The sequence below is a fragment of the Arvicola amphibius genome, chromosome 9, assembly GCF_903992535.2.
Source record: "Arvicola amphibius chromosome 9, mArvAmp1.2, whole genome shotgun sequence".
Classification (NCBI taxonomy): Eukaryota; Metazoa; Chordata; class Mammalia; order Rodentia; family Cricetidae; genus Arvicola; species Arvicola amphibius.
This window is the reverse complement of record NC_052055.2, coordinates 98,095,650-98,121,754: the sequence shown is the minus strand read 5'-3', so window position 1 is coordinate 98,121,754 and position 26,105 is coordinate 98,095,650. Positions and strand designations below refer to the sequence as shown.

At 42.5% G+C, this 26,105-nt stretch overlaps 1 protein-coding gene across 1 annotated transcript in view; it reads right to left on the bottom strand.

Annotated features, from left to right (window-relative positions):
• Positions 1-664: 664 nt before the first annotated feature.
• Mrps9 (mitochondrial ribosomal protein S9) overlaps positions 665-26,105 on the bottom strand; it is a 49,810-nt gene continuing 24,369 nt past the window's right edge. The window contains exons 3-11 of the mRNA XM_038343982.2: positions 24,570-24,632; positions 24,460-24,490; positions 18,545-18,624; positions 11,215-11,282; positions 10,423-10,498; positions 8,086-8,254; positions 6,909-7,017; positions 3,035-3,204; positions 665-935 (exon numbers count right to left, since the gene is read on the bottom strand). Of these exons, the coding sequence (XP_038199910.1) occupies positions 844-935; positions 3,035-3,204; positions 6,909-7,017; positions 8,086-8,254; positions 10,423-10,498; positions 11,215-11,282; positions 18,545-18,624; positions 24,460-24,490; positions 24,570-24,632 (858 nt within the window). The 3' untranslated portion in view covers positions 665-843. The remainder of the gene's footprint in view (positions 936-3,034; positions 3,205-6,908; positions 7,018-8,085; positions 8,255-10,422; positions 10,499-11,214; positions 11,283-18,544; positions 18,625-24,459; positions 24,491-24,569; positions 24,633-26,105) is intronic.

The window sequence follows — 26,105 nt, the reverse complement described above, 5'->3', positions numbered from 1 at the left end:
GGAAAAAAAGGGGACCTGGTTAAGGGTGAAAAGTCTCAGCACCACAGGAAGGGAAGAGTAAGTCTACACAGCTAACACAGAGCATATGCACCTCAGGAGTCTGCTTTTCATTCCCCACACAGAGGAGGAGCCATCTGAGGTGATGGATGTGTCATTTCTCTTGATTGCAGCAAACATTTCATACATCAAAATACCCTACTGTGTACCTTAAATACAAGACTAAAAAATTTATAAAACCCAAACTCCAAACTGATCCAAAATAGGCTCAGTCTCACCATGCTCCTGTCCAGTGACTGGGGCTGAACCACCCTCACCGGCTGCAGTCACCAGTCACCCAAGTCCGGAGGCTCCGAGCCTGCTAGCTCTGCCGAGCTCCTGCAGCAACCCATTCCCTCCTACCTTAGAACTCTGAGCGCTCAGTTCTAAGAGCACACTGCAAGAATGACCAACTGTGTGGGACAACAAGCCTGGTGCAGCGAGTCCTACTATGGGTCTAGCATCGGCCGGCGAGCAGTGGTCTGTTTCTGGTAGGCTGCTTCGCCCTTCAAGAATAGAACTCCATACATGATGGGGTGACTGTAACTTTCAAGTCCAATATGCCAAGATTTTGTAAATTACGCTTCTGTATTTTAAAAAGTTAAAAAAATAAATAACAAAACTAAGATTATTTTTTATTATTTTAATGATAACCACAAGAAAATAGCACTTAAAAATAAATCACGTTATAACTCAAACTAAAAACGATGTCTAAATGTGCTGCCTCCCTTGGTCAGTGTATATGACTGTGATCTACCACGAGCCAGGCATATAGACACAGGTGCTCCTTGCTCTCCTGTGAAAGTCTTAGCGCTTCTTCCAGGTGAACTTCCTTCGGGCACCCTCCTGGCCTGGCTTCTTCCGTTCTCTGACCCGTGGATCCGTAGTAAGTAGTCCAGCTGCAGTATAAACGGAGCCTTTGTGAGCTGTGGGAACACAGGCTGCCTAGCAGACAAGGCGTGAACTGCACAACATTTACAGAAACTGCTCTTAGAGAAACCCAGAGGCATACAACTAAACTAATAGTTCCCGTCACCAGCAATGTTTTATGAGACTCTTTCTGCATCCTAGGAGAATTAAGGCTCTTTCTTTGGTTCACCAATACTGCTCAACTTAGGTTGAAGTCATTCTTCGTGGCTAGCCACTATTTACTGAGCTGGAATGTATTCTTCATATCTCTAAGAAGGACCCTGACCTTGTGATTTTCACATCTATCTCCCAGGTGCTGGGATTATAGGTGTGTTATCACACCTTATTAGCGAGGTCCCAGGAAGCTCAGACACCTGTTAACAGCACAGCAAGGCTCATATAGAAACAAACAGCTGAACATATTGGAGCAAGAAAGTATCTTGTTAGAATTTCTGTGAAAACGATATTTCTTAATGTTTTAGTTCAGAAGCTGGATAAGTTTTGAGTTGTTTTTTGGATAGAAGTTGTTTGTTTTAGAAGACTAAAGTCACTCTTTGATGGAAGCTGCTGCCTGTCTGGTCAGCAGGAGCAACCATGCTCTGAGGCAATAGCTTGTGGTCCACAGGGAACGTCAGTAGCAATCACAGACACCAGCAGCATGCAGGCCTTATATAACTGTATACACAGAGCACTGTTTTTTACCTGTCTTTTGGTTGTTGAGACAGGGTCTCACTATGTAGACTGGCTGACCTAGAACTCACTTTGTAGACCTGGGATTAATGGTGTGCTCTTCTGAACCTGCTCCTTTTCACCTTTGTAACACGAGCAGTCTTCTTATTGGCACGGGGCTTACGGTGCTAGTCAGCAGGGATTCACAGGATAAAATAATTACATCGAATGGGATACAGATACATTCTCCATTAAACTCAAAGTCATGAGCACACAACTCGGTAAGTCAGACCTATGCAGACCTCCTTCACTGTCCACTCATTTTCACAGTTGGTGAACTTGATAAAATGGCAAACTGTTTAAAAGCAAGCAACATTCCAAAAGAAAATCAAGTAGCCTAAGCCACAAGCATGACTTCTGTCACTTCCCAGTGCCTGGGGCTACAGGCAGACAGGGAGACCATGTAAAGAGTTGTATGATCTGGAAAGGGGTCAAGTCTGAAGCACTGAGTGACTCCTGGGGGCTGCTGCATCAGCTGCACACACGGCGCTTTCTCCCTGTAGATGGTGCAAAGACCATCTTGAGCTTGAATGGCTCCTACATGTGCAAGCAATATCGTAGTGCAAGAATGAAGCACACTCCTTACCCTAGTGCGGAGACCCTCCATTCACACACAGGTAATGAAGCACACTCCTTACCCTAGTGCGGAGACCCTCCATTCACACACAGGTAATGAAGCACACTCCTTATCCTAGTGCGGAGACCCTCCATTCACACACAGGTAATGAAGCACACTCCTTACCCTAGTGCGGAGACCCTCCATTCACACACAGGTAATGAATTCACAAAGTGAAAGGAAAAAGAAAACCAAATTATAGTATCACAGTGCAAAAAAGGAGAACCCCTAATAATGTTGGAAAAATTCATCTATCATCAAATTATTACTGATTCTTATGATAAAGTAAAACAACTAATCTGTTTCGAATACACGAGTTATATGCTGGTTCAGCTACACGGAAGATGATGCTAAGGCCAGAATAACTCCCGCTGGCCTTGACTGCACATCCTCGCAGGGACATGGCGGGGTGGGAGGCCCTTTAATCTTGGTTCACTATGTACAAGTCCAGGCTGAGGGTGACAGTGTGGTTCTGCAGATGGAAAGGGGCTCGTAGTGTGCAGAGCACAAAAGGAAGTTTTCTCACAAGCATAAGTAATATCAACAGGGCAGCAGCAGGACCTGTGCATGGGCACTTGTACATGCATGTACACACACACACACACACACACACACACACCCACCTACCTTGCCTCATCCACTCTATCTCGTCCTCTGTGCATGGGCACATGTATGGGCACGTGTACACACACACACACACACACACACACACACACACACACACACACACACACACACCCCTACCTTGTCTCATCCACTCTATCTCGTCCTCGGTGACGAAGCTGCATAAAGCTCTGGCCATTGCCAAGCGTATGGCTCCCGCTTGCGCTGATCTCCCACCCCCGGAGACGGTGCAGGTTACATCGTGTTTCTCCAGTCGGTCCAGGAAGTGGAAGGGGAACATCAGCTGCTCTCTAAGGCACATCACAGACAAACGGATCAGGCCTCCTACGAAGACCCGTGATGTCATAAACTACTAACCTTGTGCACGGTCATGAAAACAAATGCTGCCTGCCACAGTTACACTGGTCACACTTCTCCATCAGCTGGACACCAGGACAGAGAAACACGATCCTCCTGAGTTTTACAGGGTTCACAGATTTAGTTTGGTATGGACAGAGTAGAGCAGTTCCCTGACCTATCTGATCATCTCATAAGAACCTTGTGAAAATCACCTGGTGAGGAAGTCTTACAGCTGAGGAATGCCATTAACTCACACTGCATCCAGCCTTGGATTCAGTGACCATGTATAAATTAACAGGCCTTCTTAAGCAACACTCAAATGCCTTTGGCTTTCCTAAGTGAGGTGTGCTCTAATGTTTCAGCATAATGTACGATACTCATCTCCGTAATGCTGCTTTGAATGTTACCAGAACCACAGTGAACATGTGATGTGTCCGTCCACCCAAAATCCCACATTCCTACTGTAGCCCTAAAATGCATATATGGTCAGGCCTGCCCCTCAGGGCCAGGGAGCAAACCAGGCAGGTGCCATGAGGAGGCCACACACAAGCATGGTCCCGTGCCTCCTCCCACTCAGTGAAGAAGCACCTGCTAAACACCTTCATGTCAGTATGATGTGCACTGGCACCTCTGCTAAAGAGCTGGACTCTGTTATCTCGCTTTTACCTCTGCTGGGTTTTCTACTTTATTTATTTACTCAAGGCCTGTGTGCACCGGGCAAGCACTCTATCCCTGGGCTACATATCTCCTGAACTTCTCCTTAGGTCCATCTATACTGTATTTGCTTGCTTTCTCTGCCACTGCAGCTTCTAGACCTCAAATGAAGCTGATTTTCCAGTTAGCTGAGAGTTGACTACAGCTGGGGATTCAAATGCAACTTTTCACACCGTGTAAGAAAAAGAACCTCTGCAAGCGGACTCACACAGGCGCTCCAAGGCTGCAGCAAACTATGTTTGCAGTGGGATATTCAAGGATGGGCCAATCCTACAACACACATGAACCTCTCCTGCCTTTTTGACAGAACACTTAAGGCAACCAAACAAAGCTAGCCATATTATTAAGATTAATACTACTGTAAGCAGTAGCAATATTATAGAAACTGAGAAAACCAGAAACTGATAACTAAATTCTGCTACTGTAGGGCAAAGTCGGATTGTCCCATGCATATGCTGAGAAAGTCCCTGAACCACCTGACAGGAAGCAGTTTGTGATGGAAGTGAAGCTATAAAAGAGGCCTCTCAACAACTACTTGTTTGGGACCACACACATTTATCTGTCTCAGTTCTCAAGGCTTTACGATTCCCAAACATATGCTTACATATAAACAGGATGAAACGCAGAAAAAACAGAACTTTATTAGAGTAAAGGAGACAGAACAGACAGGGTCAGAAGGATGAGGTAGCAGCTACAGAGCTGGATGCTGGGGGCGGGGGGACTGTAAATAAAAGACAAACTATCTACAAACCTCACCCCAAAGTTTAACAACGAGTAACGACGGCCCTACTGCTCCTGACTTTAACTGCACTAGACTATCAATCAGCATATGCTCCCAGGTCCATTACAAAAAAAAAAAAACCCTTTCCACAGCTCAGCGCCTCTTCTCTCATAGATATTATATCCTATAACATCCTTCTGTCTGTACAAGAACCACACTTACTTTCTTCTGACTGTACCAACTGGCATAGCCTAAGATACATAAATAAATGACTTCCTCATTCCTATGTTCTCTGACTGCTACTCCTCTGGTACCAAATACAGACACTGATTTTTCTGTAGCTGCTTTTAATGGAAGCATGTTCCTTCTACTATATGGTTAGTATGTGTGAGCATCAGGGAGTACTCCTTTCCAGAAAGGTTATCAGCTTTTCTTGTATCCTGAAGTACTAGGCACATAGCAGTCCACATGTGTTGTAAATAAGAGCAAATGGAAAAGTAAATTCTGATGACACTGGGAAGGCAACATTGCCTGCATCCTCATGACCAGCTTTCTGTTTGTGTAAAAACAGCAGACCCCATGGAAAAGACCCCAAAGGTGAATAGGTCTAGTGACTTTAAGACACACAGCTCAGGGACCATCATGCTCAGTTCCCTGATACTTTCTCCTGTTGTCTCCCATGGGCCAGTGGTCTCTTTACTGCTGACTTACAATTGCCAGCCCTGCTTCTCTAAAAGGAAAGGCTAGTTCATTGCTAGCAGGGCAGCCCTTAGTTCCTACAGCTATTGTAAGTCAATGAGAAGGTCTGAGCGTCCCTTCCCAATATGAGCAGCAGTAGGCTTCCCAGCTGGATGTTCTCTGACAGCAGGGATCATCTTAAATGTCACTGACATCTTTCCATGCTTTGGACAAGAGGATCACAGAAGATGCTGCTGGTTGAGTTCAAACTACAGATTGAAGCTGCCAGGAGTGATGGACATGCCTTTAATCACAGAGCTTGAACGGCAGAGACAGGTGGACCTCAGTGAGTTCAAGGCTTGTCTGAGTCTCACAGCAAGTTCCAGGCCAGCCAGAGCTAGGCAGCGAGACCCTGACTCAAAAGGGGATGGCTGGTTAAGATTTAAGGTGTAACTGGAAGACAGATCAAGCTACGGTTACGACCTGCTGTTAAATCATCAGGAATTTTGTCTGAATACCAAGTCACTCATCAAATACCACTCCTTGTTGCTGCTAGTGAAACCACCATCCTGTGGTGTGGGCCTCTCTCTGGCTTTTCCTAAGCTTCCTCCAATTATTCCAGTGCAGACGATGACAGAATGAGTTCAGTCTGTATCTCACGGAATTAAGAACAGATTCCTTCCTGACACAGGAACACAAGCACACTCCCTGAGGTAGCTACTCAGAAGGGCCCCTACTTCCTACACAAGCCTGAGCGGAGCTGCAGTCCCTTTGCCCTTCAACACCACCACACGTCAGGAAGCACAAGGAGTAGAAGCTGGGAAATAATCATGAAGCTTCTGCTGTGCACGAACCCAACAGCAGTGACTGGAACAATAACCACTGTCAAGAAGAGAGAGTTCCAAGGGGAGAGAGTTAAGGGGCACGAAATGTCTAATGTCTGTTTATGACAAATGTCTGCCTCTCAGGGATAACGCACATAGCACTGGGAATGCAGCAAAACTTGTCTTTTGACTTCACACACACCTGGTCTCTTTGCTTCCTCTACATGTGTCCAATTAACTTCCCCACGCAGGAGAAAGTCGAAAAAGACACGCAGACCTTTCCTAATGTTCTCAATTAGGAGAAACAAGCCTAAGCCACGGAGAGCTGCTCACACTTCCCCTTGCTGCTCGGCTTCGTCAATTAAGAAGCCAGGGTTGGTTCCTAGGCTGCTGTTTTCTGTGGACGCCTGTCTTCCCAGCAGAAGGTGATACGTGCTTTCCTTACGTCTTGGCACACTCTGCATTTCAGAATGTGAGATATGCCTCAGTATTCAAATTCCAGCAGGAACTGACAAAACGAGCCAATTAATGGGGGCTTCTAGGAATGTTTTCCTAAAAATCTGAAAAACTACCTAGAAAACTAGTAGTCTCCGCTTAGCTAGTGTATTGGTGAAGAGAAATAACCCTTCAGATAAACAATGAGAAAACTGCAACCTTCTTAATTATGATGATGAATTATAAAGCACGATTTCCTTAAAAGCAGGAATCAAAACCACACCTGTCCTGTGTGACGGGAAAGTAGAGCAGATAATCAACTCCGTTCACGTGGATCTTCCCGCTTCCGTGCTCGTAAACCACCGCCTGCGCTGTGGCGCTCTTCCTCCTGCCTGCAGACAGAAAAGCCCGCAAGGGCGTTTAAGACCGTGTCAGAGTGCCCAGGAAGACCACTGCTCCCTACTGCATGAGCCTGCAGAGAGGAAAGTTCTAGAACCACTGCAAAAGTAGTCAAAAGGAGAGGGTGACTCACACGACAGCCGAGGAAATAAACCCGACTGGGAGGTAGTTATGATTTCAAATTTGTTTCAAGAATCAAGACATTCACATTCATTTGTCTTGCAACAGAAACAGCAACCAACTCACATTGTTTTGTTTATAATTAATAAAAACAAATCAACAGAAATTTTTAAGAATATGTCAACATTAGAATAAAACACAACTGAAAAGAAATGCAAGGAGTCGTTAGGAAAGGTGGCATTTCAAAGTGACGCATTAAAGGACCGAGCTTAAAGCTTTAAGAACTATAAATATACTTCACAGGTCAGTTTTTGGTTTTTTTTTTTTTTTTTTTTTTTGTTTTTTGTTTTTTTTTTTTGGTTTTTCGAGACAGGGTTTCTCTGTAGCTTTGGAGCCTGTCCTGGAACTAGCTCTTGTAGACCAGGCTGGTCTCGAACTCACAGAGATCCGCCTGCCTCTGCCTCCCGAGTGCTGGGATTAAAGGCGTGCGCCACCGCCGCCCGGCCACAGGTCAGTTTTTGAAAGAGGGATCATGTCTAATGTCCTCACTCAGAATCCAGGAAAATTCAAGTTGAGGCCTCAAGTTTTCACATCACATGTTTACATCTGAAATGCACACACTGAGCATCTGGGGTTTCTGAAAACCCCTTTCACAAATATTCTGTTGATTCCACCAGTTGAAAACATGAAATAGTTTAATGATTGCATGGCTGTGGATCCACATTTTCTCTTTTAACAGTATAGATTTAGGATTTTATGTTTCTTTGCTTAAAAAAAAAAATCAAAACCCAACCAAACAAAAAAAATTCCAATAGAATCTTAAGATTAGGAAATCCAATGTAACACTAGCAAAACCCAACAAAACCAATAGGTCCTGGAGAGCAATAGCATAAGAATAACCAGGTTTTGAGGACCTGAGTCTCTCTGTGGAACGTCATTACCTTCGCTGGTGCTGAAGGCCATGCCTTGCTCGTCATACTGCACGGGCTCAATCATTTGCTTCTTTGACTGAACAGTTACACTTTTGCGGAACCTCTGCACGAGTTCCTCCTCGGCAGGACCATACGGCAACGTCAATAACTTTTCCAGCAGCCGAATGAACTGCACATACTGCAGACAATAGGATTCATTAGAAGAAGCAAGTGTAATTGCATTTGCTAAAGTTTTGCTATTTTTATATCCTTGATCTTTCCAATGTTGCCTTCCTGATGAATTTTGACAGGATGACACTTCTGCATCTTTTAAAACAGCATGCAGATGCATCGCTTTCTCCGTGGATCTTTAGTGCTTATGCTTCCCTCTCAAAAAAACAAAGGGATTTATCATTCAAAAAAAATAAATTTTTCTGCATTATGATTATGAAATTGATATTAAAATTTGTTTTCAAAAATATTTAGATGATCTTCAAAAGTACAACTTCTATTCTGTCAATAGAACTGCATCAAAAGGAACATTAGAAATAATTTCCAGTCAGATATAAATAGCAAAAGAGTCTGATTTCAAGAAAATGTTCCCCTTAAGTTATATTTCATAATACATTTGGCAAATATATTTTTGGCTGTTCAAGCTGTGTTACTTTAATGTTTATGATTTCCTTTAAAACCGAACAATCAAGCTATTTAAAAATTCAAGAGATACTTGACTTAAAGGGCAACCTCTTGAAATAAATTATCCTTGCTACTCTGTGCATTTTTTTTAATAGTTCTTGAACATGTGATTAGAAAGTAAACAACTTGGTATTAACCCCTTAAAATTAGAAGCCCGAATAATCACTCTAGAGTGTCTGTGGAGAAGGAAACAACCATACTTAAGAGCCTTCGTTAATATGGATCGTGGAGCCCAGTTTTTGATGACTTAGTTGTTCCTGCCAGCCCTAAAAGTCACACCCAACTTTGCCACATTGCCTTTCCAGGATAATGTGAAACATTTAAGGATCTCATGAGTCCGGTTAGTATTAGAACAACGGTTCAGATGCAGCTTCCTGGGAGACAAGGAGCAAAGGCAAGCATGCATGGTCTGAGTCGGCATGGAGAAACTCCCACAGCCATGCTCCATGCTGCCAGGCCAGCTACACAGCTGTGCCCTCGGACTCGATATTCTCACAGTTTCTTCACTGTGTCCTTCACACAGCTTTGTTAATGAACTAGGCTATGGTTTAGGAGGCCAAACACCAGTCCCTCTACCCTCAGCTTTATTATCACAGACACAGTGTCCAGGACTCCTCTGAACAGCAGGCGTTCTGATGACCACCTATGCTGTTTTGTTTTTACAGTTATATGCTGGTACTAACGTCCTTGGGGTATCCCCTAAATGGAAAAACGGACAAAACTGCCTGAATTTTACAAAAATCAAAGTGGTGGCTGGAAAAGAGAAAGAAAATGAAATGATGCATTCACGGAAGAAACAGAGATCTTTCCAATTCAATTCACACACAGCAGGACCCAGCAGCTAAGACCCTAGCAATCACCTCCAGATCGGCCACCATCCAAATTCCAGATAACTTGTCTAAACAAACTGCAACTTTCCCAAGCCACTAACTTCTCTGGTACTAAATCAGAACAAGCAAGGGGCACAACTTAAATCCCACGGTGGCAAGGCACTAGCATTACTAGCCATTGTCACAGCAGGATCGGGGAGTACAAACCTTGACTCTGCATCTAAATACATAATACATCCAACTTCCCTGATAATGCTGGGCTCTATTAGAACACTCGACACAATAAATGCAATTCAGACCTAAAATGGGGTCATGAACTTTACAGGACACAGGTTCACAGAGGGAGGTTGTTCATTCCTGGGTGACTCCCCAAGGGTTCTGTCAGGTCTGGGAAATGCAAGTTAGCGCATTTTCAAAGTGTCTGTGACACAGCTAACATAAGCTCTAAAGGTAAAGGCACTGCCCACACAGACCAGCACATGAGGAAGTTACACACTGCATGAAGGTGCGCTGTATCCGCTTCTACTTGATGGCTCCCTGCATCCATCATTAGCCTATAAAATTAACTATTGGCCTTACTGAAGAGAATAAAAAGCGACATCTGCTGTACTCCCTAAAACAACTGGCAGAAGACATGAGGGCACTTCTAAGAGGAAAGGAGGATCTGGAGACTAGATGTTCACTTTCCCGACTGCAGAAATCAACAAGGGCTGTATGAGAACAAGGGTAAGTGTCTGGGGAACACCTGGCTCTGAGGAGCATCACTATTAGGATCTTAATACAGCAATTGTCTGCATTCTCATGACACAGGTCCCTTAAATTAAAAAGATTAATTACTCACATCTTGATCTGACAGTTTTTCCACTAACATTTCTTCTAGTTCCTCCTTAATCAGCCATCTGCTGCCAATCAGGACTCTGTTAAAATATCACATATATTTTTAATTAAGCATGCAATTAGAGTTATATCACAAAAGATCCTACATACAGTAGCAGTTCATGATGTGGAGACAAATTTTCATGTTATTCAGGAGTACTCCTACACCACTTTGGAGAAACACTCGATTCCCCTAATTTCCTTTAGAAATAGTATGAGCAAACCTTTTGTTCGAAGAGCTAAATGTGTCACTCTCAAACTCATTTAAAGGCTACCAGATGCCTTAAAGCTTACGACTGTGCCTGTGTAGTTTGCTAGGAAGGCATAAAGGGTTCAGTGTTCTCCTATCAACCAACTGAAGTAGTAATAAAGTCCCCAGAAAAATCCAAAGTCACATTCACAGGTTGAACAAGCTGAATAAGATGTCTTGTGCAAGAAGAAATGCACGAGGCCTGTAGAAAGCTGACGCACAGGCTGATGGAATGATCGATCGGCCAAACAGAAACAAAAACCACTGAAATTCACAAACATTGAGTAAGCATGCGGCTTATGCATAAAACACTGAGACCATCACAATCCAAAACAGTGATTAAATACCACTTAATTCATAAGCTTGGAATTAGGTAATGTAAAAATAAACTCAGTATGTTTCCTCTTAAATAAAAATCACCTATTTAGATACTTAACTTTAGTGACTACTGTTGAAATACTGTCCAAACCTTAGGCACTATGCTAGCAATGGACGACAAGAACTTACTTGGACTCAGTTTTCTCTGAAAGTGGACCTCTGCGCGCTTCTAGCTGGAGGACCTTTCCATACACTTCCTAAAGCAAAGAAAATACACAGCTGGAATGAGAGATGGTACAGTATTTCTGATAATATATTTTATCGTTTTCCTGAGCAGCCCTTATTCTAAGCGCTCCCTCCTCGATCTAGCTTCAGAGTAGGAAAATGTGTCTTAATAAAACGTTCTCAGCTGAACTGAGGGGCAGTAATTTCAATGTGACTTTACAACACTCTAACTGGATTAAAAAGTCTATGACAACTTAAAATTTCACACCTGTGAGGATGGTTAAAACAACAAAACTCTATAATGTATTTTCTCCTACAGTTGACCATGTCTTTTCCTTACAGACACAAATTTACCCTAAGGAAAAAAATCCTAACTTATGTAGTAAATTACACTTAGACCCAGTGAACTAAAGGCACCTCGAGCTTAATAACTACTGACCTAACACTGAATCTCACAATCTAAGATTGTAAAAGCCTGTTTGACTGTGGTTAGGGTACTTTCAGCCAGTGTGTGTGTAGTGCTGGGGACTGAACTCTGATTTTCACTTCTGCTAAGCAAATGCTCTGCCATGAGGGCTTCTTAGCTGCTAACGCACATTAGGGTAAAACTCCACGGGGCAGCAATGACAATGTTTTCCGCACACTGGTCTCTAAAACGTAGTTCTTGACACTCTCAACAGGTGCCCTCACCCCAACTTATATACTCCTCAGCCTGTATTTTTCTAGGAATATTCTCTCATTACACCATTTCCTCCTGGTGTTGTTTATACCTATACTCACCCACGATTTCAGTGAAGAAAGGTGGGGAAAGTATGACAAGTGTGCATCAAATGTCAAGCAGTGAGTGTCTGGACTGGGTGAAACAGAGCAACTCGCTGCTCCCTGGACTTCTTCAGCAGGAGGTTCTAGGCCATGAATACAGAGCTGAGCATGCAGGGAGTCTCTACGCTCAACTATACTCTCAAAAAGAAAATGTGTGCCAAAACCTTAACACAGTGCTTGGCCTGTAGCAGTGGCTAAAGGCGCTTTAAAGAATCAGGTTCATGTAAGAAACCACTGTGTTGTGTTCCACTCCCATGTATTCTCTCTGCTAGTGCAAGAAACCACTGTGTTGTGCTCCACCTCCACGCATTCTCTCTGCTAGTGCAAGAAACCACTGTGTTGTGCTCCACCTCCAGACATTCTCTCTGCTAGTGTAAGAAACCACTGTGTTGTGCTCCACTCCCATACATTCTGTTTGTGTTAAGAAATGACTCTTCAAGGTCTGTGCTGTGGTTAGCTAAAAGCAGCAGTTCTCTGGGAAGTAAATTCTATAGCTTTAGTTCCCTGAAGAGATGTGTCCCAATTTGCATAGAAAAATCCTTGAGGGCATAAAATATGTCAGGAACTGTCAACGTCACAGATTATCACGGGTAGCTTCTGGTATATTGTTACACTTCCACTTAATTTTTAAGGGACACTAGAGAATTAGAATGACCCCACCTACACTAAGCTTATATACTGTACTTAATAGTGTAATTTCAAATATGACAGGAATAACCCAGATGTGAAATGCTGAATCATTAATCACAGCTATGATTAATATTTCATAAAATCAAAGCAAGCCTATCCACCCCTTGTGCCATCAGATTTCCATAATGTATGAGTCAAATTTAGAAGGTGCCTTAATTTGAAAAGACCAGATGCTCAGGTTGAGAAAAGAAATTTTGAAACCAAAAGCCCTTCTTGGAGCCTAAACAGTATGAATCACAGTATCCTTCCCAAATTTGTTTGGGTTATACTAATCACGTGGAAATTCAAATTTTAGGAAGGGTAAATAAATAATAGCTCATTGGAGGGGCAGCATAGGAAAAGTCAATTGCATTTGGTATACAAAATAGTAAGTAAGCAATAGTAATTGTCATTTTAGACAGTTCATAATTTGTTACAGAATCACAGAGAATCAATGTCTTAAGTCATAACCACCTTGAGTGTTTTGGCCACTGGTGTAAACAAAATCACGTGAATTATGCCAATGTAATTCGATGCACCTCAGGTTGCAAGGGGCATGTTTCTACTGCAGACCCCTGCCACCCCTCTGTGAACGGTCTCCCTATCAAGAATGCCATTTGACATAAAATGGCAAGAGTTTTCACTTCAGGTCATATGAGCCACTCCGGGAAGCTAACTGCCAGCAGCAAGGATACCAGAATGTTTAGGACTCACATCCCACAGAATTTTACTTCTCGAATTAAAGCCATACATTACAATATCTGCACCACTACAAAATAAGTAATCTCATTAAATTAACAAAGGCAGCAAGTTGAATCCTATTTTTAAAACATTATTTTCCTAACTGTATACTTTGGGTATATAAAGTATACAATAGTAATTTTTCTTATACAAAGAAACTATATACTAAAGCTATCTCTAGACTGCTGAATTAATTCCTGCTGCCAAGAAGTCTTAAATTAACACATATATAAATATACCTCAGCAAAGTAAGGACTTTTTAAAAACAGTAACTCCACAGTCCTTAAACAGTCACTCACGTAACAGTTATTTTAATTCCACTTTTAAAGACAACAGTATATCCAAGAGCTTTAAACATTTACCACGAGGTCACAAGGAACATCTAGAAACAATAAGCCAAGTGCAAATGCCATGACACTCTATCCCAGGACCCTGGCCTGCAGCCTACAGTGGCCTCATCAAGCAGGCTCTCTTGAGGGGCTGCAGTCCTTAGTGGGAGAACTGGGGTTACTCAGTCATCAGGAAAAGCTGGTAGAATCTCTGAAATGCCAGTGACTTCTCTGTTAAGGCAGGTGAGTCCTATTCACGAAACACTTCCAGAGATCAGAATGGTTAATTTTACTTTGGACTTTTTTTTTTTTTAACCCAATAGTGTAAATATATAATGAACTACTTAGTCCTTCATTTCTCGCGTTTTTAGTGTGTGTGTGTACACACCTACATATTTGTAAAATGTCGGTGACCATGCAGTTCCTTCAATCTGAAGAAGCATTTTGAAAATACTCTATTATTTACTATAAAATTAGTTGCAAGTGTAAGTGAACTTTCTACATCATATTATATTTCCATTTTTGTTTTCAGAGTTGTGTATCTGGCCTCTCCTAAAAGTCTGGAATAAGCTTATGTAAAGTCTCTTGAGTTCTGAGTATATGAGGTATAGCAGGCCTGAAACCAAAGGTTTATCTCCCTGCTTTGGAGACGTGTGTCTGAATAATGCTGGCAAGGACAGTATATAGATTTCACTATTTTGCATGGCCTGTCCCAGCATGGGACAGCACCATGTGTGCCTGCATGGTGCCATGCTTCTCACCATGACAATAATGGACTAAACCTCTTAAATTGTAAGCCAGTCCCAATTAAATGTTTTCCTTCATAAGAGTTACTATAGTCGTGGTGTCTCTTCACAGCTCTAGAAACCCTAACCAAGGCAGGTCTCCATGTAAGTCAGATAACTACCTCCTGTAGTAAGGTGTAAATGACTTTTGCTGCAGTCTGGATAGTGCTGCCCCCACCCCACAGCCCAGGACCCATGTATACAGGCTCTGTGTCTGAGGTAATGCAACTGAGGAGGCACCTGTAGGAAGCTGGGACCCATAAAACAACTTTTGGTCATGGGAAGCATCGCTCTGAAAGGAGCCACGGCCTCTGGTCTCCTTTATTTTTCACTCCCCATTACAAGATGAACATTTGCACATGTCCAAAAGAAGAGAGGCCAATTTAACACTGACTGAAATTCCCAAAACTGTGCCAAAGAAACATCTTCTTTTTAAGTTATCATAGGTAACTTTTTAAATAGTATAGGTAAAAGAAAACTAACAATTTTCAACTCACTTCTAGGAAGTGAATTCCACAAACACGGTCCATCCACTACCACATCTGCCACCAGGACAGTCATCCTGGGCAGGCTCACACAGCTCTGGGAAAGCAAAGCTAAGGCTACAGGCCACAGCAGCCTCCACTCCTGCTCTAGCCCCTGGTCCTCTCCCTGAGTCATAGATACAGGGTTTCACTAGGTAGTCCCAGCTTGCATATCTGCTCTACGGCATTTCCGATTCGGCAGCGCTGGGGAACTCGCTGGGTAGGTGTCGGCCACAGAGCCACACCCCAACTTTGCTTTTCAAACAGACAGATAGAACATGCTTAAACTTCTTCTCTGTCCTCTAGCTTTGCTTAGTGTTTTCAGGAAATTTGTTTGATTCTCTCTCTTTCCTTCTGTTCTTGAAACCGAGGCTGCAGCTGCTCATGCTGGTGAAGTCTACAAGCCCTACTGCTGAAACGGCTTCTGATGGAATGGAAACCCCCAATCTAGAGAGCGGGTTCAGGCCATGCTATCAGGCACCTAGCTAGGCCCTTTCGGCTGTTCAATGCCACTCTACAAAACCCAGGAAGACTCTTACTTCTTGAAAGCATTTCTTATTGTTTAAGCTGTGGTGCCAGGGTGGTTTTACATCTCTTCATTATGAACATCCTACTAACTGGGCTTTTACAGAGTTACCCAGGATCCTGAAGACATAGGAGTCACTATGTCCACAGTAAAATTGGGACCCAGCTGACCTACAAATGAACCCTTGAGAGGACACCACAGGCCAGCAAGACCTCCTTCATGTACATTTTCCCATCTGGTCTCACTTCCTGACGGGGACAAAGAAGCTAGGCATTTCTTTTCATTGTCATCCTCCCACAAAGGCAGGCTCCTGCTAAATTTCTCTGCTGGCCTGGGATTCACTATGCAGATCAGGCTGGCTTTGAACCTGCAGCAGTCCTCTTGCGCCTGCAGTGCAACTGCTGAGGTTACATGTATGTATCATGCCTAGCTATATATTGACTTCAAAAAAGAAAAAAAATGTCTTTCTATGTAAGCCCTGGCTGGTCTAGAACTCACTATGTAGACTGGACTGACTGGTCTCAAATTTAGAGATTCACCTGCCTCTGCCTTCTGGGGGTTGAGATTAAAGCTGTGTATCAGCATGTCTAGCGTTTTATTATATGCTGTTCTTAACTGGAGAGTGCCTCAGGGCTATCTTTGACTAGTTATAAAGTTACCGGTATGTATACTTCCTATGCAAACAGCCACTCATACTAAAGAGACTCGGCATGATTACAGACAATAAGGAAGGTTAATGGAGCTCAGAAAGGTCTCCTCACATAGCTGCACACAGGCATGACATCTGTTTCCTTGTCAGAAAGCCTGGCCATGGGCTGCCCTGTCTCATACAATGATAGCTGGTCACAGACATGGGAAACATTGCTTGGTTGAGTGTCTTTTCCCTGTCATCCTGAGAGAAAATTATACTGGCCAAAGAAAATGGTAGCAACAGAGCTTATTCCGAAGGCTTTGCGGTCTGCCAGTCTACAAGGGCTGCTCTCCATGCTGCCTGGGGACAGAGGGAAGGCATCCCCATTATAGGATGCTAGGGCAGAACAAAGGAGAGGAAGCCTGCAAACCGGTCTAAGTCTCACTGCTAGACTTTATGTGCAGCGCTCACTACAGCATGAAAGTGCTTCTGTAGGCTGAGCAGCAAACACTTCTCCGCGACTTCAGAGTCCGAGCACCGCAGGGGCCAGTGATCTGTATGCTCCAGAGGTGACATGGCTGTGACTGCAGTGGTAATTAATGACATTCGCCCTAAGCGATGCGGAGGTGACTGGCAAACATGGAGGATTTCCCGAGTTCACTGAAATGTAATGTACTCTTCTATGTGCAACAAAACCCAGCCCAATCCAGAGGAAGAGCATTTATTAGTCAAATATAATTTGACATTTCAGTCAGAGCATGGTAAAATTCTAACACATCAGTTTCGGGAGCAAGACCTTTTAAAGCACACAAGCAAACTAAAAGTAAAGGCAGGCCTCTTACACAATGTGTAATTTCTTCATTATGATGGAATGCAACAAAATATCTTGCCCTTGGGTTGCTCCATTTCAGCCAAAACAAATGCAAATGGCTTGTCAGATGACAGCTGTTTGATAAGGCTCCTCTGTAAGACCTGCCCGCTTTACTTTTTTCCGTGAAACTTGGGATGAAGGCAGAAGGCAGGAAGAGAATTAATGTAGCATACAGTCTAAAGGCAATGCTACAACCGTGATTAAGTAGAAAAGTTAAAAGGCACAGATTTTCCATAGCTTCGCTGCGTGCAACCCATCCGTGTAACAAGTTGACAGGCCTAGCGCGTCAGCTCCATCATCCCCTCCGACAGCTAAAACGCAGCACTGCATCCCTTTTCAGGGAAAATTTGCGTCTGCACCATGAAGCGTTGTACATTATTTCTTAGCACTGCAGGGGGCTCAAGTCCATATGGAACCTTCACAAATATTACCACAGATCAAACCAGCGGCGTTTGGAGGCAGATTTGACATACCTATTTAAATGAGCAGCAGGGGTCCTCGGGCAGCCGCAGGCTGTGCACGGGAGCCTCCGTGGAAGCTGGAGCACAGCCCCATTACTCAGCAAAGACACACTCTGCATTTGTCATTCATTTCATCTCTGCCAGGGCAAGAAGCTCATTTGCCCAAGGTCAACAAAAAGCGAAAAGAAGGTTTTCTTTTTTTCCCTAAGAAATAAATGTAGCTGACAAGTGGGGATTTTGTCCTTTGGGTTTGTGAAGCACAAATAAACAGCAGATACGTCTAAAGGCAGAGGAATGCGTGCAGCCACTCCAGCCTCTCTCTGACTGTGGATGGGGAAGCCCCATAAATATTTCTATAGCTTTAAAAATCACATTATGGATAAAACAGAACTTGACACCATGTTCTAAAAATAAAATGGATTCTGTCTTTCAAAATGGATCCTGGCATCCAACTTGTTCTCACAGCAGTTTTGAGGACTGCCCTCACATGCACACACAATCAAACAGCTTTCTTCGAAGGCAGCAAAACAAAAACTTCCCAGCATCCTCCAAAGCCGAAGCACAGTAGGACCTCTCTGCCTGGTCTGGATTCTCCCTCACACACTGCATTCACCAATGCAAGGCTGAACTTTAATATGATAACAAGCAAAATGAACGGCTGTCTGGAGGTGAATATATGGCCTCACAATCCGACAGCACGCAGTGCCTGGCCCTCCTTATCCACCTTCAAAGTACACATGAGGATCACTGAGAGAACTTGAGCTTGCGAGCAAGAGCATTTTCTGAATAAAGATTCCGATGCAGCACAGACGCACAGGAGGCCTTTCATCAGCAGTCCGGCCTCAACAAGCTCTCCTCTGTCCACAGCTGAGATAGGGCTGATGCTAAGAGAAGCCTCTAGAATACTTTTATAGCTTATAAATGAAGATACTTACGTGCATTAATGAATAGTATGATTGCTTGCCAGTGTAGAAGAGAAAATTAAATGGACGGCCATCTTCTCCCCACTGGATTGCTAAATGAAAACAAAAACATTTACAGAGATTAACCAAACTACGAGTTTAACCTCAGTATGGGATACATCTGTGATTCAGATTAGCATATCAAAAGTATCTAAAATATCAAAAGTATTCACATTTAAAATTCATTTAGCATGTTGAATATGTAAATGCTTAGGATATTTAGTTTCCTATCAATTAGCATAAAACATTGTCTGTATTTAATATAATATTCTGCCGTGAAGATCTATTTCATTTGTTTTAAATAAAATCTCATAAGATAATCCACATCACTTTGTTAGAACAAAAATGTTCAGGTCCCAGAGTTTTCAAGTAAACCCTAACAGTCAGTAAGTCAGTGAGCCTATGAAGAGATTCGAAGGCGGCCCCGTGCAACCCACACATCTGTGCCGAGAACCTCTTGCCACATCATTCATTCCAACCCCTTCATAATCTACCTGAGAGTTCAAAACAGGCGCAAACAGATGGGCGCTCAGGAACACCTTTTCAAATATGCAGTTATCCACTTAACCACCGAACAGCCTGACACAAACTCCAACTCTTCTGCCTATATTCTGCTGAGCTACTTCTAAACCGTTCGGAGTGGCCCCCCTGTTAAAGACTCCATTCTTAGGTGGGTGTGGTGGTGCCCATGTGCAATCCTGGCACCTTGGAGCACAGAAAGGAGAACCAAGAGTTTTGAGGCTAGCCTAGATTACAGAAGAATACTTTGTCTCAAGGGAAAATTACATTTGTAGGTTTATCACATAGTATAAATTATGTTTTCCTGCCTGCTACTTCCTACAGCTTTAATTTACAGTGTCCTTTACAAAAGTTTATAGATTGTCTCACAGGGTGGATCTGGTACTTCTCAGCAATGTGCGGAGCCTGGTTTTCAGTACTGAGCCCACCAAGAAACTTCTTCAGATAGTTTAGCCTGCTTGCCTGGGCCCTCATGATATGTTTGTTTTTACTGCAGATACACTGTATACAACCGCTGTGTGCTGTGGGTCTTTGGAGGGCCACAAGGTACTTTAAAAACAGACTTCCTTTACTCTTCTGAAGCAACCTCCATCTCCACAAGAAAACATGCTTTAAAGGATTTGGGCTAAGCTTAGCATTATGTTTTCTTTTGGAATTCTAATCGCTTTCCTATCCGGGTATCCAATGTATCTAGAGTTTGTGCATGTGAAGCAGAAAGCCTCTATTTGTTGATTTTTAAACAGTAAACATTTTTCTGTTGAAACACCTTTAAATGCAGGATGTTTCTCTTCTTTGAGGATAATTAGTACCAGCCTGGGAATACACTTAAAATGGAAAAACAACACTGGATGAGTGTTAAAAAAGTCTTAGCTGAGTTTAGAATAAAAGGAAAAGCCATGTGTTTTGTAGCCCTGGCTATTCTGGAACTCGCTTTGTAGACCAGACTGCTTCAAACACCTGCCTCTGCCTCCCGAGTAATGGGATTAAGGTGTGTGTTACCATCGTAGAAGTAGAAAAGCAATGCTCTAACTAGCCAGTGATTCCAGATGATTTAAATACTTTCCAATGACATTTCCAGAAGCTCCATGGCTTCCACATTACCTAGGACTTGAACCTGCACTATCTGTGGATTATCACTGTTCAAGTAGTCAGTCAGAAAGTAACTGAAAACAATAAACATCCAAACAAGCATCCTGGTTATGCTAAGACCACTGTTAAGTCTGGGGAGAACCTTGAATCACAGCTCTGTGTGCATTTGTGCTTGTAAATCTAGACTTCGTAAGGTATTTGTGTGTATACACACACATAAATTCTTTCATAAACATACCTGATTAATTAAATCTATAGTGTCATTAATTTTAAGATGAGCCATTATGTACATTTATATACTGCAAAGTTTGTCATACCATAGCATGCATCAGAACATAATTAATAATTAATTTTAAGGTGCACTCTGATCTTAAAGGTACAAAATTTGAAAAGTTTCAAATTCATAAACCCTGGCCTCGACTACGCCGGCATTTGCTGCTCTGTGTACTTGTCTTTCTGTCCTGCACTACCATCACCAGTTCGTCCATCAGAGCCCTCTGCCCCCACGATGAGTGAGCCACCCTCATTACTCCTTATAAAAACCTCATCACTTCTTAACATCTTTAAACTTAATAAAAACTTCCCTAGATACCTACTAAGCATGGACACTTAGCAATTAGAACTGGGTCCAACAGGCTAGACCTGCAATTCAAACACTAGTCCAGGCGGCCAGCAAGCAGCCGGCTGTGCTAGACTGACACATGCTTTTCTAAGCACAAACAGGGCTTGGCTCACTCTCCAGTATGGGGAGGGAAAAGGTAAGGAGAAACTTTGGGCTACTTTTCTTTCTTTTCTTCGCTTTTGCCAGCCAAGTTTTCATTTAAGGTCTTTAGCTTAATTGTCTATGAAAATCTTGTCCATGTTCATGTAATTCTAAGCAGGGTTTGTTGTTGTTGATACAGACCCTTCCTGCTTAGTGCCAGAGGCAAGGTGAAAGTTAACAGTTCTAAACTCTTGTGCATTCACACTGGTACACTCGCAGGAAAGAGCAGCATTTGCCTTGTTACCTGTCACTGTACTTTGTATTTGCTTTTACAAAAATTACATACAATTACTTATGGGGGGGGGCATCACGGTGTAGCATAGAGGTCAGAGAACAAATTGTGGGTACCCATTCTCTGCTTCCTCTATGTGGGTCCTACAACTGAACCAGTATGCCAGACTTGGCAAGAGCCTTTAGGTGTCGAGCCATCCTGCTGGCTCCACTCATTTTGGTACTAAACAGGGTCTCATCGTGCAGTGAGGCCTGCAGCTCACCATATAAAGCAGGCTGGCTCTGACCCTGACATCCTCCTGCGTCCACTATCACACAGTTTAACGGCTTTATTATACACATACATAGCATTCTATATTGTAGTTACACTACAGATTACAGCATCTTTTAGTTGTTTTTCCAACCCAACATTATGAAGTAACACAATATTTTTACCACCTGCATGATGATATGACAGCTTGTTCAGGAGCTTTATAATAATAGTTAAATTGTTCCTAATAATTGTTTCATAACAACTATACTTCCTAACCCCTAAGCAGAAAAAAATAATAGCCTCTTGTTATTGTTTTTATAGGGCATTATTTCTGATCTTGGATATTTTAAAATGTTTACTGGCTACATTTTTTTTTCATGTACAAGTTGCATGATATTCTTTGCTTATTTTTCCACTGGGCTTTTTTCTTTTCTTTTCTCTCTCTCTTTTTTTTTTTTTGGTTAATTTCTAAGAGAAATTTTGGAAACAAAGCCCTTATACTTCAGATTTTCTGGTTTCTTTTTCTCAAAAAAAAAAAAAAGCTTTTATTTTGAAAAAAATTTCTAATTTTTTTGTCTTTTCTGTTTCTTTTTGTGACTGTCATTTAGATAGCTGGGGCTAGTGGTTACTGACATTTACTCATCCTACATAAGACAAGGATTTGGTTCCTAGCGCCCACATGACAGCTCTTAACTGTCTGTAAGTCTAGTTTCAGGGGATCTGATGCCCTCTTCTGGCCTCCATGGGTACTGCATGAATGTGGCACACATACATAAATAAATACAGGCAACCTCATAAAATATTGCTAGCTGTATTATCTGTCTAATGTTCTAGAGTGAACTGCCTTTTATTTCTTTTTTTTATAAGGGATAGAGGGTCGTAGTTGATATAATGCCACTTTCTGTAGTCTAGGATGACCTTAAACTCCAGAAAATCCTCCTGCCTCAACTTTCTGAGTTCTAGGATTATAGAGGTGAGACACCAGGTTTGGCCCTGAAATTTGACATATAATGTTGCTAGTGTCTCAACCCAAATTTCATCATTTGGATACATCTGTTTGCCAGTATTTTTTTAAAATGGATTCTAAAAACACACAAATTGAACCATGTCTACATGCATATGTAAACATGTATTAATATAGTTGGACTCATTAAATTTTTTTTTGTTTGTTTGTTTTTCGAGACAGGGTTTCCCTGTAGTTTCTAGAGCCTGTCCTGGAACTAGCTCTTGTAGACCAGGCTGGCCTCGAACTCAGAGATCCGCCTGCCTCTGCCTCCCGAGTGCTGGGATTAAAGGCGTGCGCCACCATCCCCGGCGACTCATTAAATTTTTAAGATGGTCTGTGACTCCCCAAAAAGAAAGGTGGCAATTCATGGGCTACTGTAAGATCAGCATCACACACAATCCAAAGTGATTTTTCCTTCTGTGGTTTTGGCCACTATGATCTCTCTAGGTGGCAAGATCCTCAAATATTTCCACATGATTTCACATTTCACCCTTTAACTCTTTTGTGGCATAAGAACTTTTATAAAAGACATGATTTAAAAACTCTAGAATTTAATTTTAATGTTGTGAAACCAGACACCCAAATAATAACTTTTTAGTAATACTCAAATATAGTTTTTCATTTGGATCTCATCAGTTTCTTTTAGCAGGAAACCATCATCTATGAATAGTACTGATTCCCCGGCGTCCTTGTGGCTTGTTGGGCAATGCTGAGGACTGGGTCCAGGGCCTGCACATGCTGGATGTGCGCCATCACTCATCGACATTCACAGCTTTGTCTCCCATGGTCCTGAATTTGCCACGAGGTCCTATGTGTGGTAATTTCCCTAATTATATGGCTTTGACCTATACTCCTTATATGATTTCTATGTATGTGGTGCTGGGGATGGAACCTCACACATGCTAGGCAAGCACTCCGCTACTGAGCTGCATACACACCTGGCCCTATGTGTTTCTTTTAAAATTATAATAGTTAAGGCTTCTAAATAACTGCTGTTAATTGATGTATGCTATTTCTGAATGCAATGGGATTTAATGACAATTATAGATTCGATGTTTTCGTTTGCTCATGAAAAGTCCTACTCAAACAAGAAAGCTTCTTTACATTTCTAGTTCAAACTTTTACCAAAAATAAAAGGCTCCATTTTGTTAATTGTTTTCTCTATGTAAATGTTTTCTCCTTGAATAAAAAATACATTAATACACTGATTAATGTTAAGCCATACTTAAAATTCTGAGAAAAAATGTTTTCTGGTACTCTCTTAAAATGCTATATTTGTGTACTCAGGAGGCAGAGGCGAGTGCATCTCTAAGTTTGAGGCTAACCTAGTCTACATAGCAAGCTACAGATTACCTAGGGCTGTACAGTGAGACTCTGTTCTCCCAGGTGGGCTTTACTTACTTTTTATGTAACTCAAATTTAATAATTATAAGTTTGCAAGTACTTTTTCAGTAAGCCTGATGACCAGTGGCCTGCCTGGTGTTTAGTCTACCCAGAATTTTCCTGACTGAGGTAACTGGGACAATTAAATTACTCTTTAAGTTTTGTGTGAAGAGAGGAGCTGAGGATGAGTAAAGCGTTTGCCACCAAGTCTGATGACTTGAGTTTGAGCCCTGTGACCCACATGGTGAAAGCAGAGAACCAATTACTCTAAGATGTCTTCTGACTTCTATGTGTGCATGCTTACTAGCATGCATGTGCACACACACACACACACACACACACACACACACACACACACACACATTTACAGGTATTTAAGAAGAATGAAGTGAAGCCCTAGGACAGAAGAGGCGTAAGCTGAGTGGATCCTGGTGGCAGAATGCAAGTAATCAGTGTGGCATTAACACAGAAACAAGGCTTAACTTGATCTAACTTTCGTATCCTACACAAAATCTGCAGATTCTACCATTCATTATTATACAGAGTACTTCTGACCACATCCCCTGTGTCAAAACTGATGTGTAACCCAAATCTACAGTAAACTAAAAAACAAAATGAACCATCTCAGTCTTGAGCAACCTTACCTCTTTGTTTTGGAAAAATTTGCTCAGGATGCTGTAAAATAAATGTAAAATGTTATTAGGCAACCTCTATAACACATAAAAGACATTATTAAATAAGTATTTAGGATTACCTTCATTACTGGCCTGGCTTGCTTCTCAAACAAACCACTTGGGAAAAGGTAAGCAATAGCTCTCTGAAAATAAACACAAAGGTTAATTAACAACTGTTATAAAAATTACAAGATGCTTACTTTATACCAGACAATGAACTGGAGTTTCATATGAAGTATCCTAGTTCAAGTGGCAAAGCACAGTTACTAAGCACACATCGCCAAAAGAAAAACAACAACAAAATCTGATATTAGGAACCTGGCTACGGCAACTCTCAAGTGTCTCTATCAAACTAGAGGTGCTCCTCCACAAACTCTGGCACTGTGCTCAGGTAATCATTGCAAGCCCAGGCCAGGGCAGAAGACTGCAGCAAGCAGGCATGTGTTTCACTCACTGTGACACACTGGAGAGAAACAGTTTACAGGACAGATTTATCTTGGTTCATCATTTCAGCAAACTGTGCTGAATCCATTGCTTTGGTTTTGAGCCAATGCAGAATATTTGTTGGGAAAGTATGGTTTCCCCTCATGGTGGCCAGGAAAAAAAATCAAGGGCTGGGGACAAGCTTGTACTCCTCCAGCATGCCCCATAGGACCCACCTCTTCTAGCGGTCCCAGTCTCTGGGAGTCCCACCGTTTCCTTAAACAGAACTCAGATGGGAGAGAGCTCTCAGCACACGGATCTGGGGGCAGTTCTCACTCAGACCAGAGCATCCACCATGGCTCCCTTGGTGTTTTTAGGTGACCTTTGAGTTTACCCTACAGTCCTGAGGACTGAGCATGGCCCTCACACACAATGAACACACACTCTACACTATCTACCCTGGTCCTGCTGAGCTTTTGAAGTATACTTTCCAAACGAGGCCTCCCGTGTGTTTCTCACAAGGAACGTGACTGACCTTGCTTAGCCAAGAGTCACTAGGTGCTCTTCCCTCACACAGGTCTCTGAGCACGCCTGGCTTATTCCCATTTACACCAGTGCTTGGACAAATTTCACCCCTCACCCCAGGACAATCTGAACATTCAAAAGAGAGGCAATGCCCTACAGCACACTTAATAAGTGGGTGTACCTATATGAATTCTAGAAAGCACATACACACACACATGAGGGGCAGCAAAGAAAGAAACCTGCTTAATAGCACAGTACCAAGTATAAAAGTAGAAGAGAAGGTACAGAGACAAAGCCCATCACTTTATAATTTCCCAGTCGGCCATAGCTCAGGAAAGGATCACAAAGGCCTGGCTGACCTGCCATCGGGGACCAGAAAACTTACACTCAAACATTACCCTCCTGAGTTAGTCACTTTCCCACAGCTGCGACAAATGCAACTTATTTTGGCTCACAGTTTCAGAGACAAAAGAGTTCGTCACCATCCTTGTGTAGAACCACGGCAGCACAGAGTTCCTTTCTTAAACCACAAGCAGGATACAGATCAAACTAGCAATGGTGTGAGTCTTTTAACCCTTGAAGCCCATTTCCAGTGACATACTTCCTCTAAAAAGGCCAAGCCTAAGCCTCCCAAACAGTGCCACCAACTGGGCACCAAGTATTCAAAT